Source organism: Heloderma suspectum, chromosome 3, assembly GCF_057233095.1.
Source record: "Heloderma suspectum isolate Gila_16-S chromosome 3, 16-S_ref, whole genome shotgun sequence".
NCBI lineage: Eukaryota > Metazoa > Chordata > Lepidosauria > Squamata > Helodermatidae > Heloderma > Heloderma suspectum.
Genome location: NC_139460.1, coordinates 284,152,787 through 284,174,204, shown reverse-complemented (window position 1 = coordinate 284,174,204; position 21,418 = coordinate 284,152,787). Strand labels below are relative to the sequence as shown.

The window sequence follows — 21,418 nt, the reverse complement described above, 5'->3', positions numbered from 1 at the left end:
AGTGGCCATTTACAAGTAGTTATTCCTGCAAAGTCCTTTTTTTTTTTTTTTAACATAAGCATGAGGTAGGCATGACAGGCATTTCTTTTTTCCTTTCTCCACTGCACTCCCAAATGAAGAATCATCCAAGCCATAAGAATCAGATTTGGGAATTCGTTTGAAATGTGTGTTTTATTACTCATAGACATATGGTTCTCTAGATGCACAGGTGGGCCCTGGCCAATTCTTTACAAAATGGGATTGTAAAAGGATTTCCTTTCAGTAAAACAGAATCAGAAATCTTCAAAACATGGTAGTGTTATAAATAAGGTGGGTACACCTGACATGTTCTAGCAATTCTCATTTTGTAAATAATCTTTTGTGTATTTAAAAAACAGGAATGCCAAACCTATTTCTTCAAAGTCATAATCTGTTGCTAAAATGAAATAGTAAAAGTTATTTCTCAGCACTGCCAGCCAACAGTGAGCCCCAAATAAACTGTTTTACATTTCTAGATCCATACTAGGGATTAGAGGGGGAGAAAGCAAAACTTTTTAAATGCATAGAGAATAAATCCTTTAATTCTGTATGATTATACTCAAGAACAGTCAGTCAATGAAGGGAACACAGAAAAGGAGAAGGAAAGCACTATGCATAGCCACAGGCATTATCTCAAACACATTTTGTTTTAACTTCAAATGATTTTTCAAATATGAATTTAATCTCCTGTGTTAAATTTAATATGTCCAGTCCAAGGATACTATGCAAGTTTAATGGATTATGTATTGTCTGATTAATTTAAGAGTTTACCAATGTTTTAGTTATTTTGAAGCAAGTTTCTGAGCAGGCCTTACCTTGAATACTAAAATCAAAGAGAAATCCATCAAATACTTTTGTAGCATAGGATTGGTCTCTTAAAAGATCAGCAGGCATTGTTCAATGCAAAAGAATTCCAGTGAAAGGATTTAAAAATTTGCATGTAATCCAGCAGAGAGGTAAAGTTGTACTCAATATAAAGGCCTGCTTGACCTCCAAATGTATAAATCTACTGAATATGCAAACCTACGTATGCCTGCTAGGAAGTAAACTCTGCTGAACTACTACTATAACTACTACTATTTGATCATTGAGCAAACATGTTCAGGAGCAAACCATTATCAATTCTGTGAAAGCTGAATATAGGATATCACAGCTAACTAAATGCAAGTTTACCTGGTGTCATGATGAGGGTTAGAGGAAGTGGCAGCAGCCGACCCACCTCGCAACACTGGCCTAGGGCAAATTTTGAGGATAGGAGACACAAGACAGAAACAGGAAAAAGACAGAGAGAAGAGGTAGAACAAAAAACCAAAGTCAAAGATTGAAGTATTTCTAGTCCATCATACTGAAATAGCACAAATATAAACCCTAGTTATTTTCAAGATACTCCATTTTATACATACTAATTACTATTGTGTGAAGGGGTCTTAACAATTTGCTTGTTGCTTTTTTCAGATACCGGACTGATTCCAGATGTAGTCATATTTAGAACAGACCCATTGAAATCAATGGGACCTTAATCATGACTAACCTAAGTCTGATTTTAACGTGTCTACTCAGAGTATGACTAGATGTGGAACCAACCCTTTGTTTTTTGAGGAGAAATGTTGGAATTGAAGCTTGCACAAAGACTTATTTTAAAACTATATAGATAATTTCCACCCATCTGCTGTATGGTCAGGGAGCAGTCATGTTAAAGTTAAACTGAAGTTTTTCCACAAGGTAATTCAGTGTGCATAACTACAACAGACTTGCCAGTAGCAGTCAATGACATATCAAATTAATCACAAAAGTCAATATGGACCAGGATAACAATGTACTAAAGCAGATCCAAGATGATCCACAGCCCCATAAATCACAATGTAAAAGTGCAGCTCTTTATTCTCCAGGTGCTTGGATTTATTAGCCCCTCCCTCCACCCTTATTGTATTTCCCCTCCTCTTCTCCCTATTTTAAAAACTTGTTTTAATATTTTTGCTGTATCATGTAAGAACACTGAGTTCCATTGGTTATATGCTATAGCCCTGAGTACCAAGGAGGAAAGAAAGCAATACAGTTAAATATATAATTGCAATGCTCTTTCCCACTTTCTCTTTGTGCCAGGGTCAGAAAAACTTGAAAGCAAGCTATGCCTTGGTTCTACCTAGCTTATTCAACAGATGGCTAAACCCAAGAGGGTTGCTGAGTATTCCAAGGCTGGTATTCAGTGGTGGCCTCAGCAGAAAACACTTCCACCAGCTTAAGTCAGGACACCCCATTTTTCCAGAGCCTCCCCCCCGCAACCCAATATGTCGGGTTATGACTTCTCAGAGTTGGGGAACCTTCTAGAATTGAATATGATATGGCATCAAGTACTGTAGTAGGGTGTGCCTGCTTTAGCGAGCGGAAGCACTTTCCACTAAGGTAAAGCCACTACTGAACAACCCTAAGGATTTCAGCAAAAGATGCTACTGTATACTGTGCTTGAACAGAAAACAAGATGTTTGCCAATTGCTACTGGTTCTCTAAATGATGAACCAAGACACACTGTGACATTCTTTAACAAAGATACTCAGAGATTATTTTTAAAATGCAGTCCCTGTGCTGTCCACAGGACAACATGGTTGTCACATGCAAACTCCAATATATACCTTGCTCTACCCTTCGCAAATGAAAGCACACCACCACTATTCTGGTATAGAAGCTGATGAGAATGCTGCTGGAAAATGTAGAGATGTCAATAAAGTGCCATCCCAAACTGTTGTTACTGATGGATTCAGTGACCTGGTTTGCACATAAAGCTAACTCAAGGATTAATTAACCCATGAGTTGTTGAATTGTGGGTTGTGGTAACGTGCAAACCCAGCCACACTAACAAACAATGGTTTGTTAATCATGAACAACCCAGAACCCATGGTTTGTTGTTGGGTTGGGAACACTGGGTTGTTTAAACCATGGGTTATTGTTATGTGTGAACCCAGAACTGTGGGTTATTCATGGGTTGTTTTGCCAGGCTAAAGAGGTGGTGGGCAAGAGCAGTAAAAAAAAATCCAGCTGCTCTACATGCTGCAAAGACAGTTGGGATACAGGGAAGGAGTTGGCAAAGGTGGAGGGAAACAAACAACAAGAAAACAAACCACAGTTGCCAGACAGACCTTGGGTAGGAAAACAAATCATGGGCTATTTAGGGGTTCAATAAACCAGGGGGTAGCATTATATGTGAACTAGGTCTGTGTGTGTGTGTGCACAATTTTTTGCCTGGTTTAAAATCTGATGCATCAGACATGTTAAAGTCTACACATACTATCCTAAAGCTGAAACATGACCATATATGAATCAGTTAAAAGCTGTTTTTCTATGTAAAAGAGATGCCCGTGAAGAAGAATCTGACCTTGGAGTTTAAGTATTATAACTGATACCTTTAATGGCTACACCCTTAAAGGCAGCCTAAAAATAAATTTAAATAAAGTATAAAAAAACGACAGTCAGGTACTATATTTATTACTATGCGCTTCCTGCTAGACTTAACAAGTAATCAGAGGGGTTAGGATCCAGGAGATGCCACTTTGTATCTCACCAGGATGATCCAATGAGCCCATAACAATCATCTTGTACTCATTTTCCTAAATTCTAAGCCATCTTGCTTTTAATTCATATAAAAACAATTTTCAGATTTTTCTACAAGTCAGGTGTCTTAAGCTTTTAACAACCTGAGCCTTTTATACAAACTAATCACTCCCAGACTTAGATTATTTTTTTAATTGAATCTTAATTTTCTTTGAAAAATTCTATGAAACAGTATCACCATTTTTCCTCAGGAAATTTACTCAGAGCAAGATACATCACTGATAACTTAACACAAACTACCCTGACTACAGATGCCTGAACACATGTACATCAGCTGCTATGAAGTGTTGTGATTCATTGTATAAGATACAAAGCAGGTAATTAATATAATTTACAAGTCTGACAGGTAGGTATTGTTGCCCGAAGTCATTGGTTCCTGAATGGTATGTGTGTTGTTTAACCTCGACACGTAGATGATATATCATATAATTCCATTGAAGAGACAAGGAGCACAAGACAATTCCTGTTCACAACTAACTTGAACTCATTTTTAATTGGCACTCTAGAAGCCATAAAGATCTGCAATCTATTTGAAATCGATTTGTTATAGGCAATTTTTTTTGCAAAACACAAGGTTGTTTCCTGATCTTTGCAGCAACCCAGGTGCCCTGGCTGGGCCCCAGCTGTTAGGGACCTGGAATTTGTATCCCCAAGCAAAATTAAGATCAAAGCCAACCCTATAAATAAGCCCACAAAAATTACTAGCCTGCTGGGAGCTGGCAGAAGAATGATGGAGAGCCAGGGCCAGGGTTAGTACCTGGCATTCTTGGGAAGCTGCCATGGCTCTGGCAGGACCTGCTACCAATGCTTGCTCTGGGCATCCCCCTTTAATTTTTTCCCCCAAAGCAGCATCACTTGGGGGTACCATGGAAAATTAAAACAGTGGCCTCCCCAGCCACTTAGCTCTGCTGCTGCCTGCCACTGCTGCCAGGTAAGTCCACCAGGACCAACCAACCGACCGACCTATTTATTTATTTGATTTACTAGCTGCCCATCTGGTCAGCTACTCGGCCACTCTCGGTGGCATACAATACAAATAACAACACGAAATACAACAAATTTACATAATCAACTGAACAAAACAATTGACAGAAGATGGGCACATCAGGACCAGGACCCCCTCAAACCTGGAGCCAGCCATACAGATTTCTACGCTGGTTACAGAGGATGGGGTTTCACTCTTTTGGCATCCTGCATAGAATATGGGTAGATGCTCTATACTGAGTTAGACCATCAGTGCATCTAGCCCAGTATTGTTTACATTGACTAGCAGCAACTCTCCAGCATTTCAGGCAGGATTATTCCCTAGCTCTACCTGGAGATGCCATGGATTGAACCAGGAACCTTCTGCATGCAAAGCATATGCTCTACCACTGAGATAAAGCTCCCCCTCCCCATTTCTATGCTAGGCACAGAAGAGGGACAGAGCATTCCGTCTTTCTTCTGCCAGTCTGCTCACTCACCTACATGGAACTCCATGCAATCTCCTGCATGCAATTGGTGGTCATGTATCACTCTCAGTGCTTAAATACAAGGCTGTTACTAACTCATTATACATTGATAAGGTGCTGCTATCAAAACAGGACTAGTATTCTTTCTACAGAAGGTGGAACATTATAAAAAACATAGCTTTGGCACTTAAATCTTTCCCATCTCCCCTTCGTACTATGTAGTACAATTTATACCATGTCCTGACTCCCTGTACCAGGATGGGGAATGTGTGACCTTCCAGATGTTGTTGGACAGCAACTTCCATCATCTCTCACTATTGGCTATGCTGGCCAGGGATCATGAGAGCTGCACACCTAGAGGGCCACACATTCCCCACTCCTTGCTCCTGTCAGCAGCTGCCAATGATGTGGAGTGGGTAGGTGGTGGCTAGAGAAACACATAGTGTAAGACATCAAGACACGGGTAAGTTGCATTACACATTACAGAAAGGAAGGGGGAGACTGCACACAAGGCTGCTGTTCCACTTCCAAAGCAAAAGTAGATGTCATTCTATTACTATTCTAAATACATTTGTTGAAGGCACACATTCCAGGTTTAAGAGCTTCCAGACTCAGGGCGAGACTGCAAATGCATGTCCATGATTCGCCAACAACAACATCTAACCATTACTTGCATGTGTACAACAGCTATCATAGTTTGAACACTATAGACCTACCATAGTTCGAACACTACAGACAGACCTTTCGTATCAGCTAACATCTCACACACAGTACTGTGCGGAGGAAATTCACAGTCAGATGCAAGTCATCAAGTATAAGCCCAAATGATTTCCACTGATATGCATGCTTCATGTATGGACTGGCTGCTACTAAAATTATTTTCATGTGTAAAGCTTTATAGGTCAGGACTACTTCAGGGAGAGAAAGTACAGCTCTAGTTTTAAGAGGGAATAAAAATATGGTATCCATGTATCATTCTAACACTTCTTGCTTTTCACAAGTTCAGAAGATGGAAGGTAAGACACAGTGTTGGTAATAAAAAAAAGAGCAAAGAAAAAGAAAAGACAAAAAGGAAAGTTGTCTCACATAAAGGAAAAGAGGAATGCTGCAGAAGATGGCAAGTTCATGAATATATGATGCTGCCTGGCAGATGGCATTCCCAGCTCTGCTACTTGAGAACATTTTAACTGGAGATGCTAGGAGGTGAACCAGAGACATTCTACATGCAAAAGCGTTGCTCTACCAAGCCATGGCCCCATTTCGTTGTATCGGGGCAGTTTTAAGTCCCTATATAAAAGTTCAAATTTCTTTCAGGCTAATTGAATTAATTAAATCAATGTTTTGTGTTAAAACTCAACATGTCTTCCCAAGAGGCATATACCACCTCTTAAAGGCCATATTTATCCTTCTGTCATATCCTATTCATAAGGCACTTACTGGCTCAATTTTCAAACACTGACCTCACAATCCTATGCAAACATACCTGGAAGTAAATCCCACTGTATTCACAGTGTTTAATCCCAAATAAGTGTGTTAGTCTTCAGCCTGAATGTATTAATTTTTGCTAGTTTCTTCCTGAAAGTAGAATATTCTCTGTTTATCAGTTTTGAACATTTTCCTACAATATATATATTTTTACTTAATTTAGTAGTTTGATAATGAGTTTGTCAGTTACTAAAACATGGCTATAATTTTTAATTTGTCCATCAAACAAACCATAATGAGACTTTTAAAAATACGTTATTTATTTAACAATATTCGGATGGCCACCTAATGTCATATGTTCACTGGGCGGCTTTCCACCGCGTAGCTTATTTTAGGGATTAAAAGGGGTCAGACTTTATGAAGGATACAATATTTAGAACCTGGTATATTAAAAAGCTCCCTCTTTTGTGGTGAAACTTACATTAAATACCATTAAAGGACCAACAGCGTAAAATGTAAACACCCCCAAATAGCTAGAATACATCTTGTATTTTTCTCATGTACTAAAACAAAAGGATTGTTTAAAATGGAAGTTAATCTGACCCATTTCCATTGTCCAACTCAGATAAAATATAGAATAGACAGGCAGCATGAACAGAATACTTAAGGGCACAATCCTATGACTTCTACCCTCAGTGCTTGTAAGCCTCTGAACTTGGAGGCTTACCAGTATCCAGTGCAGCGGGGAAGAGCTGGAGGAGCGGCAGAGGCAATCATTACCAAGCCGCTCCTCCTACTCTGCATTTTTGCTAGATGGGCTTTTTTGCCCATCGAGCTCAGGTACTTCGGATGGGGAGGGAAGGAGGCTGGAGAGGCCTTGGAATAGCTTGTATCCCAACCTCTCCAGACTCCTCCCCTCCCTGTCCACTGGAACGCTCCTTTACCCCCTCTCTGAGATCAGGTTCCCAACCTCGGAGAAGGAGCCGGCATATTTCTTTCCATGCAGGCTACAAGGGAGAAGGGGTGTGGAGCGCAGATCCCCTGATCCAAGGTTGGAGTGCTGTCTCCAACTTTGAATCTGGGAATCCAAAATATCCTATGTTCCCATAGACTCTGTCTAGAGGCCATAGGATTGCTCCCTTAGCTCTGTTAAGTAGTTCAGTGAACCGTTGTTCTCTAACCCCCAGGCATATTTACCAAAGTTCCTGTGATAACAAACTTGTGTGGTAATCCAAGTATCCAGGCAATAGATGTCTTTAGTGCAGAGCAGATACATCTTGCTTGCTTTGGGTATTTCAACCTATACCAAGTTTACTATGGAATGTTTGTGTTTACCTAGACTAGCCTTCCCCATTCTAGTGCCTTCCAGGTGTGTTGGACTACACTTGCATTATCCCCAGCCAGCATAGCCCCCAGAGGGAGTTTTTGAAAGGAGGAGAAATTGTAAAGCAGTGGAGAGTTAGTTCACCATAATATTAAGTTAGCAATGATAAATCTTTAACATTTTAATTCACAATAGTACAACATACAATAGCTGTGTAAAGCAGGGGAGGGGGAAGAGGGAGAAACCAGAAAATATTTTGAAAGGGAAAAATCAAAACAGAACTAAAACCAGACGCTTTAGGGAGCAGAACAAAGCTAAAATTCAATCACTAAAAGAAATGTCTTGCCCTACATATACCTTAAACAGAGAGAATACGCTACCAAGGCCAATGAAAAACAATAGTATAGTTTGAAATACGATAAAATAAACAGCATTTTATAGCCATGCAAATGGTACATTTTCCAAATTTCACATTCCTACATGTAGATTAGAAAGGTTTCATCTGACATGGAAATGCGTGTGAACAACAAAAATAGTATCTTCTCCTAGATTTTAAGGTTGTTTTTTAATTAACTCAAGCAAGAACTATAATGAGAAACTGTCTTTAGAGTTTCCAATATGCCTCCTGGCTTTACTATTAATATACCAACAGAAAAACTGTGTCTAATCCATTTACATAATTTGAGAATTCAACAATGAGGCAAAAAGTGTTTGTTAGCTTTAATTTCTCATTAAGAATACTGAGAAAATATTTTAAATCTATTTTAATTTAGGAATGTTTTGTGTCAATACCCCATGGTACATGCCAGACTATTGCTTTACTTTGAGTAAGCCATTTTGAAATGCTGTTTTTCAAAAAGGGGTTTTAAAGCAGAATACAAATATAAATAAAAAGAAAATGAACAAAATTATTCCCAAGAGTGAAAAGAAGTGAGCAGCCCCTGATCATATGGTGATCCATGCATATATAAGAGCCTGACAAATCTCTAGATCACGATTATTACTATGGAAGTGTAATTCTAATGGAATCAATGACTGTTCTTTCCAGGTAGTCTGTTTAGGTTTGGAGTGCCAAAACATCAAACAGTTCAAGAAAAATATTTTTCAGAAGATCATTTCTGTCAATTAGTAACTTTTAAAAAAACAGAGGCGAGGAGAAAAGGGAAGGAAAGAAACAGAAGCCAAAAGCCTATGCTGGTTCCCCCAACCTCTGTTTTTGTTACAAGGGGCTAGGAGGAGAAAGGGATTTGAGAATTTACTTCTGCACTACTGTAACCTTCTTGCACTGACTTTGGAAGAAAAAACAAACAAACAATCCTGTACAGTACTTCTGAACGCCAACCCTGGGATTTGGCATTATGAAAAAGACATATAGACAAGGAGCAGGACCTTTCGTCTATACAGCGGTACTTGTGCAAACACCCCAAAGCTCAGAGGATCACAGGGTTATGGTATGGCTGCTAAACAGAAGAACTGTATTTGGGTAAAACCCTCTAGTGTGGCTGAGCTTCTTAAGAGTGATCTCAAAAATTCTCCACTAACAGAATGCAACAGAATACCTACTGATCTGTAGTCTGACAAGATAGTTATACACACAAGAGGGGTGCCCAAACACAACTGGATTCAAAAACAAATGTAATTTGAAAAAAAAAAATACAGGCTTCTGATCTTTGGGAGCTGCCCAGAGAGCTTCAGCTGTGGGGCAGTACAGAAATGTAATAATACATAATAATACATTTTGGTGTGGAAAAATAATTTTTAAAATTTCCTGACTCATATTTAAGTAGTACATCACACTACATAATCAACTAAAGCCTTAAATCAGAGGTTAATAATATTCTGCCTCCCCAATTAATTTGTGAGGTAAAGACTGTGGCACTTGGGAATCTGAAGACCCTCCATGCAGGCTGCACAAGGTCCTTCCTCCATGCAGCAGGTCTTATGGATAGTTTATCTTCCAGTTTGCATCCTTTCAGGATAAAGTTACTGTAGTTATTTTTTTTTTCTAGCAAGAATCACAGCAATTGATTTCATCTAGATCTCCTCTAATATTAGTGAGCCTTGAACATTTAGTTTTTTGAAACCATTTTGGCACTGGCGTATTGCTACAAGAGGGAATGCTGTGTACTTCCAAGTGTAATTAAAAAGAACAGAAACTGTCCCATTGAAATCAACAGGACATAAAGGCTTAAAAATTGTCGGAACTGTGCAACTACATTTTTGCCGCTTCTTTCCTTTCTGTTCTTAATTTCTATTGCAAGGGAGATCGGAATTTCAACAGATGGTCACTCTGACCAAAGAAATAAGACAACTAAGATCCATGAAATGTGAATTTTGGAAATGTCATTCACTAACAGCAAAAGAAAGCAAAAATGTTAATTCTGATCCATGTAATTTAAACAAATCAAAACCAATTAATTAGGAAATGAAAGCGAAGTAAGAAGCAGTAAACTGGGCGGAATCAGTGACGGCCAATCACCTGCGATTTTCATCCAGCACTTCCAAGACTTGCTGGTAAGCCCTACGGGTAGAAGACTGGATAAGCGACAAAATGCCCCGAGCAGAGTAAAGATTAGATCCATCTTCAGAGAACATTTGGGGAGGACAGACACGAACCTGCTGAGGTGATGGTGTCACACTGTTTGTGCCAAGCGTAGTAAATGAAGAGAGAAACACTAGTGTCAGGTTTCATATAGAAAAAGTTTCATCCATCAACCAAACCTTTCTTTTTTTTTTTTTTGGTAAAATTAAACTGGTCCTGTTTTTCTTGTGCCTTTCCCATCAACAGGTAAAATACTATCAAGAAAGAGTTAGTGGATCTCTTGTGAATTGCATCTTGAAACCTTTTATATCAGCCAAAATGTAAAGTCACTTTAAGATAATGTTTCTGATCCACTGTGACCAGGAGTTTATTATTATACTAAAAAACCAACAGGAATTGTAAATGCTACCTGTTTTAAAAACACAAAATCACTCTTAACTAAAGACTGATTCTGACACATTGGGCTGGATTCAGGCTTTGTGATATTTAAAAAGTAAAGCCACTGACATCCATGATAATTTTGTCATGGCTAACCTGTCCCACTGATTTCAATGGGTTTACTCTAAGCATGGACCCAAACCACTGTATGCCAGAATCATACAGCATAGAACACCATAGCCTCAAACATCCAAATTGCTCAGGAATTGGAGAAAGAGAGTACGTTGACAACATTCTGGAAAACATAAGTTTATATAAAACAAGAGTGATATTAAATGGGACTAACTTAAGTCCAATTCATTTCAGTGGGTCTCTCCTCTGACTAAATCTGGATAATACAGGGCTATGTGAAGAACACGTAAATAAAGGACTACAAAAGAAACACACAAGATAGCAAAAACATTGATGAAGACTTTTAGACATATTCCAGGTATGACAAGCCAAGGGCCTTTAATCACTTATCCTGAAAACAAACGGCTAAAGATTAACCAACACTGCATCAAAGGCACTCCTTGCCTGTAAAACAAATTAAGAGCACAGTTCAGCGCCATCAACATAAATTGGAATTTTACAGTTCAGTTCAATAGGATATTGATTAAATAATTCTTCAAAGTTTGTTTCCCAGAGAGCTATTGAGCCTAACAGGATTTCAGAAAAGCACACAACTGAAGAAGCAAAATAAAGAAGTACCAAGCAAAATCTTGTCCTAGCTTTAAAGCTTGTAGCGCCATCTTGCTTGCTTTAAAAATAAAAAAAATATTCCTTTCCATATTTTACAATTGCTCTTTAATTTTGAAATTACCAACGTTAACCAATATTTTACAGCTTATTCCTACTCTGAACTGTGCCTTACTTTAAGCGGAGGCAGAAAAGTATTAGGGTAGTATTTTAAGTCAATCTGAATAAGTAGTTCATGGCATAATCTGGGTGCAAGCCAACAAGCACTTTGGTCATGAAAACCTCATCAAAATAGAAAACAGGGGTGGAAAACCTGTAGCCCTCCAGATGTTGTTGGACTCTAACTCCCATCAGCCCCAGCTATCATGGCCAATGGTTAGAGATAATGGTAGTTATAGTCCAACATCATCTGGGGGGGGTCATAGCTACTTCAACCCCTGATTGAAAAGAACTCTTTTGAATTGAACCTGATAAACACTGCTAAGAGGGGACTTGGTGAAGCAATCCAGTCCATCCTCTCTCAAGAACATAATAGTTTTGATATAAAACTCCATTTAAAAAATCCTTATAGAATTACAGAAAGAGGAAATGACTGAATGTGGGGTGAGAGAGAGGATAAAAGCAGGACTGATGTCCTAGAAATACAATACATGCTTAGGGCTGAGAAATTGTACACATGTAATACCCCAGATAAAATTTACATCCCTGCGTAACGTTCTCTCAAACATATCTGTGTAGGCATTTGTGAACATTTCCATTGGAGTTACTGGACTGAAACTACACATTTTACCCTTGGTTTATATTGCATAGAAATAAGCTCTGATGAATAAACCGAACATCTTAGAAAAAGTACTATATTTGGGTTACATATTGTGAGAGAGTATGTCCAATGGGATACAAATGGATAATTGCTACTCATGTTTAACACCATCAACAAGCCACCTGCATCACAAGGCTGGCATCACAATCCTGAACATTTTTTTATCAAAACCACGTCTCAAGAGATTTCAGTGGAACTTGCTCCAAGGAAGTCTGCTCAGCATTGTAGACATCTCTCACTTTGTGACTTTGACAACAGCAGAATGCAGATGTGTAGACACCAAGTTTTTAGAGTAAACCAGTAGCAATGCACTATTCTAGCAAATACCAGAGTTACAAATGATTATTTATATAGCACTCTCTATGGTTGGAGTCAATATACCCTCAAAGAATAAAGCCCCATCTTCAGGTGGTAGAAAATCCTCTTCCTCCAGTTTAGGAATTCACTGAATCTAGCTGTTCATGAGCAGAATCCTATTGTTTGGGCATGCCCTCAAAAAGTACTACCCATTTTTACCTAGTGCACCATCTAAAATTAATCTCCACCTTTGCTAATATTAAAACTGCCATGTTTCTCTTTACATCTGTTCTCTACCTAACAAGGAACCTGTGTGTTCCACTTAAGGTTGAAGACATATACAGATAAATTGCCATTGAAGTGTAATCTGAAACCTGCACATCTTGGAGAGCCTAATCAAACTAGAGATTGCAACCTCTTCCTACACTCCATCTTACGACTATGACCACTGCAGATTTTATGGCTTAACACCAAGCCAGCATTTTCCTCCCCGCATCCTGTTTTATTTTATTTATTTATTTATTCATTTCATTTCTATACCGCCCAATAGCCGAAGCTCTCTGCCGAAGTTTTGCTTAACATCCAACCTGATTAAGAGTTCTGTAAAACCCAAAAGCTTGTTCATTATTTTGTGAGGTTGCGGTTAGTCTTTGTTTCTCTAATGCATCAACTATAATTACAGAGATAGCCTGGGTTCAGTGATCCATGCCTTGGTAACCAACCACTTGGGTGACTGCAGTACACTGTATGTGATGCTGCCTTTAAAAATGGTCTAGAAATGAAAATGGTCTATTCTGTACTAGCTTGTACAGAATATAGAGCACAAACTGGCACTGGGCAATAGAAACACATCATACCAATGCTTCATCACCTCCACCGGCACCCAGCCTGTTTCCTGGGTGCCAAGTGAGGTGACAAAGTTTTAAAGAGCTGGTTTTGACCTTAAAAGCCCTTCTCTGCTTGGAATCTGAAGGGCAATCACCTTCCACATATACATACAGAAAAAAGAGCCAGTGTGGTGTAGTGGCAAAAGTGTTGGGCTAAGAGCTGGGAGATCCGGGTTCTAGTCCCCACTCGGCCATGGAAGCTCACTGGGTGACTTTGGGCCAGTCACAGACTCTCAGCCCAACCCACCTCACAGGGTTGTTGTTGTGAGGATGAAATGGAGAGGAGGAGGATAATGTAAGCCACCTTGGGTTCCTTGCAAGAGGAAAAAAGGCGGGGTATAAATGCAATAAATAAATAAATAAATAAATAAATGTGAGGTCATCATCTGAGGCCCTTCTATGACCTGGTTTACATGACTGGTGGCACCCAGTGTGGCTTAAATAAGCCACAGTGGGTTGCAGTGCGTGCTGGCCACCATTGTGAATATTCAAGCCACGGCTTATTGCAAAGTGCAAACCAGGCACGGTGGCTTGTTGTTGTGGATAACAAGCAATCCGGAACCCATGGGCTGTAGTAGAGTTCTGAGGTGGCTTCTTAACCACAGCAACAAACCATCCTGCCCAGGTCCACATGTCACAATAAGCCACAGCAACTGCCTGCTGTGCCTTTGTATTGGCCTCAGGAGTGTAACCAAGTCACCTGTAGTGTTAGAGGGGCCTAGAAATCCATAATGCCTTGCTTACATTCATTATTGGTGCAATTCCCTTGTTAGTAAGCCTCTGGCACGTGAAGATGAGTCAAAAGGCCGATAGCACGGCTCAGCGCATTCCATACTAACGAATGCTAGAAGGCCTCATCAGGCCGTGCCTGCGAAGTGAAGCTATGTGTTTATGCTGAAGCAGGTGGCTGTGCTGGAAACCAAGCACCGTGAGTCTATGCTGGGAATGAACGCTAGGGGGAGCTTGCTGCTGTTATTCTGCCTGATTGCTCTAACATGTATGGTATAAAACCCATTGTACGCCATGGCTCTTGGTTCAGAGAAGCTGTCTGATCCAACCATTGGGTATGCCTGTGTGCTGTAAGTTACTCAATAAAGTACTCCTTTATTAGCAAACCTGGATCTGATTTATCACTATCTTGGCACCTTTAAATTAAGAGTTCAGAGCCTACTGCAGGGGCAATACAGGCTTGAACATTCAACAATGGTGGCCAGCATGAACCTCAACCCACTGTGGCTTATTTAAGCCATGGTGGGTGCTGGTGATCATGCAAACTGGTCCTATGAGTGCCCTTGCCAAGTGAGGGACAGCGGGTGGTAATGATCTGGTTCACACATTTGCAGGTTAATATGGGTGGCTTGTTCAGGTGGGTGACAAACCACCCAGCAACCCTAGAATAGGCCATGAGTTCTGGGTGGTTTGTTACCCACCCCGACAAGCCACCCTCACTGGTTTCAGGCATCACAACAAGCCATGCTGGTGAAGACAATTATGTAAATCTGCCCGACATGCAACTGACACACGCACAGTGGTTAACAAGCCATTGTGGCTTATTAATCACCCTGTGATCATGTGAACTGGCCCAATGAGTGAAAGGGCCTTCTCAGTGGTGGCCATCTGATTGCAGAACAGCCCCTCCAGAGACACCTGTCTGGCACCTATCTTACAGCACAATTCTGTCTACTCAGAAGTCCCACTGAGTTCAATGGGCCTTACTGCCACATAAGTTGCCATAGGATTATAGCCCTAATGTAATTTTAGTGCCAGGGCAAGACCATTTTATTTTCCCAGGCCTAAATTGTCTTGGTGCTTCTATTATTGTTTTAGCTGCTATCTGTTTTAACTTGATTTAGTGCTGTGTGTTTTTAATCCTGTGCTGCCAATGTTTAAGTGATGCATTTTGACATTGTGTTTTATTTGTTGTCTTTTACTGCATTTTTATTGCGATGGTGTCTTTAAATTTTTGCTCCACTGAAAACTGCCTAGAGAACATTTATTAGGTGGCCTAAAATATCCCTAAACAAAAATAACATTCTTGGTAACACGTTTTGCTAGACAGTTTAGACAGAGTGCGTGTGTCTGTGCGTGACAGACAGACAAAGTTTCTTAGTAACATGAAGTTTGTTTTCAGCTTGGCTACCTCACACACCACAAAATCAGTAAAGAAGACATTGTGACTGAGTAACTAAGTTCATGTAAGGAAAAACCAGAGATCCGTTCACCATTTGATCATAATCTTGCACTATGATTACTGCTTTTAACATCAGAAATGTTGCCCCCAAGGATTCTCTGCATGGCTGATTGTGTATATGATTGAGACATCATATACATAATATGGGGATGAAATTGAAATTCACAGCTAAAATAAACTGAGAAAATAGGAAGCTGCCTTATGAATCAGGCCATTGGTCCATCTAGCTCAACACTGTCTACCGTGACCGGCAGCGGCTCTCCAGTTAGAGGTCTTTCCCAGTACTACCTGGAGCTGTGAACCCGGGACCTTCTGCAAGCAAATATGTGCCCTATCAGTGACCTATTGTCCTTCCTCAAGTTGTGGAATAATATGAAACCATTTACAAAAAGGCAATGATTAAAGAATAGACATTAACAATGACAAGTAATACAAACCCCTAAAGAATAGTGGTAAGTAAACTCAGGAGCATGTACAGAATCCTTTTCAACTTCAAATTTGAGAAGAATTTTAATTTTTTTAATTAGTTAGCATTATGCAGTCACTTCCCCTGGTGGTTTAAAGAACTAAGTGATCTCTGAAACTTCAAGGCTAGCCTCTCTGCAAAGCACAGGACAAGAAAAAGGGGTTGTTACCTATTCTGTGTCCCCCCCCCCCATTCCAACTGCACCAAGTGAACCATCCATTCTAACTACCAAAGATGGAACAAGAAACAGGAACTTAAAGCAGCCAACATCTCCACAGTATAGGAGTAGCAACACTTCTCATACTTCATTCAAACCTGTGTTAAATAGGAAGTCTCTGCAAGTACAAGCTATACATGGTGAGGAAGTAAGATCCTATCTTCCCACTGAATCCACTAGGCATACCTGTGTGGCCTCTGGGCCCACCAGAGTCTTTGAATTGGTATAATATTTGCATAGAAAAGATCATTGGTCACTTACCTGTAAAAGGGATTTCTCTATGCATGTAAAACAGTACATCAGGTGGGTCTTATGCGCCACCTAGTGGACAAAGGCAAAATCACCACTCCAATTAAGACTTTTAACTGTCTTTCCTGCCTTTGAAGCTCAGTTTCCAATGACAAGCTCAGGAAGTATTAGGATCAGTGAGAAGAGCAAAATACAAACAAGAAAAACAGGACATCTCGCACTCTCTGCAGACAGGGTTTGGAAAGAAACCAAATGTGACAAAATAAGAAAATCAATCCCCACCAGCAGAAACAGCCATAACAGAATCTGAATCTAGGGTGTGGCCCTGATGTACTGTTTTACATGCACAAAGAAATCCCTTTTATGGTTAAGTGACCAACAATCTTTTCTCTTGTGCATGTAAACAGTACATCAGGTAGAACATACCAAAGCTTGACCCATGTAGGGTGGGATTCATTAAGAAGCTGCTTAATGACATGCCTTCCAAAGGCTGCCTCAGCAGAGGCATATAAGTCAATCTTGCAATGTTTAACAAAGGTGTTAGGATTTGCCCATGTAGTGCCCTACAAATCAATGCAGCAGAGCACTGATGAAGAAAGCTACCGATGTCGCAGCTTCTCTTGTAGAATGGGCAAAAATTTTGGTAGGTGGAGACAATTTTGGCAGGGATAGGCTAGGGAAATACACGCCTTTAGCCATCTACTCAGAGTGGCATTAGAAACCTTCTGTCCCAAGGAAGCAAGAATGACACAAACAAAGAATCTGAATGCTGAAAAGCTTTGGCTCTGCTGATATAGGCCTTCAGGGCCCTCCTAACAACAAGGGAATGCCATTTCATTTCTGAGGGATGCACAGGGGAAGGACAAAAAGTGGAAAGAATTAGCTCTTGTTGACAATGAAAAGGAGACAGGACTTTAGGGCAGGGTTAGTACAGAGCACCACTCTATCTTTATGGAACACATAGATGTTTATCCATAGAGAGGACATTAACTTTGGAGATCCTTCTGGCTGATGTTACGGCCACCAAGAATAAAACCTTGAAAGAGAGTAGTCGGAGAGATACTGATTTCAGGGGCTCGAAGGGTGGCTTCTAAAGTGCTGAAAGTACTTGGATGAAAACCGATCTAAGAGGAAGTACGTGCGTTAAGCGTTGAACCACTAGCCTGGCCACCTGGAATTCAAGTAGGGTGATAGGAAGCTGTGACTCCCCTGAGGACCATGTTCCTTGTACCATCCTCCCCTTGCACAGAGCTCCCCAACCAGAAAAGCTGGCATCTGATGTAATCACTGTTTTGGGGGGATCCTGGAGGGGGACCCCTCTCTCCAGAAAAGGACAGAGGAGCCACCAGCAGAAGGAAGCTTAAATAGTCCTGGACAGATAAATGTTCAAGTGACATCTTGAAGCTATATCATTTTGGAAAGGAAGAAGGGCTGATTGTAAGGGATGAGAATGAAGTCTTGCCCAAGGAGTTACCTGGAAGCATGAGGTTAGCTGACTTCTTGAAGCAAATCAATTTGACTGCAGCTTGAATTCTGGAGAACCTCTCTGGAGAGATAGCCATGATCCCTACTTGTGTGTCTATTAAGGCCCCCAGGTGAAGTATTCTGTGAGAGGGGAACAGATGACTCTTTTGATTGTTGACCAGAAAACCGAAGTCCTTGAGACATGCCAGAGTGACTTGCAGGATGTCCATTACCTGATGCCGAGAGGCTGAATGGATGAGAAGATCGTCAAGGTAAGAGTATATTGAGATCCCTTGCATGCAAAGATGTGCCACCAAAGTGACCATAATCTTTGTAAATACCCTGGGACATGAAGCTAGGCCAAAAGGTATGGCTCTGAATGGAAATTGGGACCCTTCGAAGGCAAAATGGAGGTCACGCTAATGGTTGAGGAAGATAGGAACATGGAGACAGGCTTTTCTGAGGTCCACTAATGTCATGAAGTCTCCTAGGCAAAGAGCTTCTTTGATGGACAGAAGAGTCTCCATCCAGAACCAGCGGTAACAGATGAAGTGGTTGAGAGACTTGAGATTCAAGACAGCTTTGACCAATCCATCTTCCTTTGAGACTGTAAAGAAGTGAGAATAGAGCCGTAGTCCCTTCACTTCTAGAGGTAACGGTTCCAATGTTGCAATACCTAGTAGAAGGGGGATGGCCAATTTTGTCATCTCCCTTTTGGCTCAATTTGCTGGGGTTGGTAATGGGAAAAAAATAGTGGGGAGGTCAAGATGTCAGCTCCAGACGCAGACCTGAGCAAAGAGTCTCCAGGACCCAATGATCTGAGGTGATGGTCAGCCATTTGTCAGTGTACCCAGCAAGACGACCGCCCACTAACAAAAGGCTGGTGTCAGAACTGGTGACACTGTATCCCCTTGACATGGTGGATGAGCCATATCTAGCGGAGAAGTTCTGTTGGCCTTTATTTCCTCCTCAGGGGCAGGATGGGTGGACCAAACATCTCTCCCTCGCCCAGAGGTTTTGGAGTAACAAAATGGCTAGCTGGTTTGGTGGGGATGAAAAGATCTCCTAAAGAAACGCCTTTCTTCCTTCTTCGTTGCCATAGGCATAGCCTTTTTCTTATCTTTTGATTCGACTAGGACATCCTTTAAAGCGTCATCCCCAAAGAGCTTGCTCCCGATGAAAAGCTTTGACACTAGGTCAGACTTCAAAGGAGGAGCAGCTTCCCAATGGCAAAGCCAAATCAGTCTCCTGGCAAACACATCAGCTGCTAGGGATCTAGCAGAGAACTGATCCAAAGAGGCAGCAGCAATAAAAGCTACCACTTTTATTTTATTTTAGAGACCTTGAGAAGAGTCTTACGTAATCCGGCTGGATCATGAAGTGCCCCATCTAACACATCTTCTAACCACAGGAGGGAAGGTCTGGCAAAAACTGATGCTGAAGCTGCCACCCGAATAGACAGGGGTGCTGCTTCATGGACCTTCTTCAAACCAGTATCCAGCTTGTGCTCAACCGATTCCTTGCGCTGCGCATCCATATCTTTTGGGTGAAGAGCATGACTCACCAGAGCTATGACAGGTGCATCAATAAGCGGGACTTTAATTTGATCCATAATAAGCTGCTCTAAAACATAATGTTTGTTAGGAATAGCGATGCATTTCTTGTGCTGCAAAGGATCATTCAACTTACTCTAATCACTTTTGGGATAACAGCAGGCAGCTTCACCACTTTGGTCTTGGGCTGAAGATCAGGACAGACAGCTGCCATCCTAAAAGTAGAGGGTTTAGGAGCTTCCTCTGAAGGAATCAAATCTAAGGCTGCCATTGACTTACATAGGGAAGATAATGGGATTCCTGGAATAGGTGATAAGAATCAGGCCCCTCAAGGTCAGACTCACCAGTCCACTCCTCTTCATCCAGGACAATTAAATCCACACCATTCTCATCTGGGTTAGGAGAGTCCAGATTTGGGTTGGACATTTTCTTTTTAACTTCCTCCTAGGCACATCATGAGGATCTGGAGATATATGAACACTGTCTTGAGCTGGAGCTGAAGGAGCCTGCTGTGACATTAGGAGAGAGCCAGAGGGCTGCACAGCATTTCTAGATGTAGCAGACACAGAAAGGGTTAAAGGCTGAGAATGAACCATCCTTAGCCAGGGCAGCTAATAAAGCCTCCTTCAAGCCCTATAGCAGAGAAGGTGGAATTTCCAGAGAAACTGAATCCCCCCAGATTGCTGCCTAATTGTAGGGGATTGACAGGGTTTTGGTGGGAAAAAGCAGCGGGCCTGGAAGATAATGCCCCTGTTCCCAAAGAGTGGTCTGTGAACCCCTGGAACTCCTCCGGGGAACATTGCATCGAAAACACACTGCCCAAGTTCCCAGCCAAGTCTGCCTCTCCGTCATCAGAGAGAACTTCATCTGTCCTAAGGCTCCTTCTGGCCAATCGCTTGGGAGATGGTGTAGCAAAAGCTGGGCTCCTGCGTAAGGCCAGGCTCCCCACTCCTTGTCCTCCTCCTCTTCCTCCTCCTCCCAAACTCCCAACATCCATATCAGCCAGAGCTATGTCATTGCAGGCATTTGATCTTATTCTGAGCCCTGCTGAAGAAAACTCCCAAAGGCAGAGAAAAGGGAGCTCCAGATGTGACGGAAAGGTTTGCATTTTTATAGCTGTAGGCAGACAAGCCGCTTCAGGACAAATAGGAGGAGGGCCAGTAATGGCTGCCATTAGTGCCTTTCACAGCGGCCACACAGAGGCAGCTTGTGAAGAGCCCAAGGAGACTGCCAGGTGAGGTTTATGAGGAGATTTGTGGGCAGAAACAGACTTTCCTTTTGCTTTCCCCATAGCAGCAGCAGAGCTGAAAGCATAAGGGAGAAAAGGCTGGCCAAATTGGAGGCGGGGGTTGCTGGAGACGACAATTAAGGTAGCTGACAAGAACAGAGAAGCTGCAGTGGGTTGTTCTTTTTTTTTTTTACTGTTTTCCCTGAAAGGAAAAAAGATTGGGAAGTGACAAAAAGAGAAATGACAATAATGCAGGATGTGCGGAAGTTAAGGAGAAAATGGAAAATAAACAAGCCTGAGTCAGAAGAACGCAGAGAGGCAAATCCACGACTGCTTCAGTGAGGTAAAATTGCAAAACTGAGCTCAAAGGTGGGAAAGACAGTTAAAGACTTAATTAGAGTAGCAATTTTGCCTTTGACCACTAGGTGGCGCATAAGACCCACCTGATGTACTGTTTACATTTAGGGATGGCAGAGAATTCCGCCACGGATCTCGGGGAGGCCGAATGTCAGTGCATTCGGCCCCCCGAAATCTGTGGCGGAACGGCCTGCTCCCCCCGCAGAT

General features: G+C 41.3%; 1 protein-coding gene across 7 annotated transcripts in view; it reads right to left on the bottom strand.

Moving 5' to 3' along the window:
- The window catches only part of MFF (mitochondrial fission factor), a 55,534-nt gene that overhangs the window by 9,658 nt on the left and 24,458 nt on the right, over positions 1–21,418 (bottom strand). For 3 of the 7 annotated variants that reach the window (XM_084847143.1, XM_084847144.1, XM_084847145.1), the window contains 2 exons: positions 10,304–10,462; positions 1,192–1,251 (listed from right to left, as the gene is read on the bottom strand). In XM_084847143.1, the coding sequence (XP_084703269.1) occupies positions 1,192–1,251; positions 10,304–10,462 (219 nt within the window). The remainder of the gene's footprint in view (positions 1–1,191; positions 1,252–10,303; positions 10,463–21,418) is intronic. The other 4 variants (XM_084847146.1, XM_084847147.1, XM_084847148.1 and 1 more) reach the window with 2 other exon arrangements.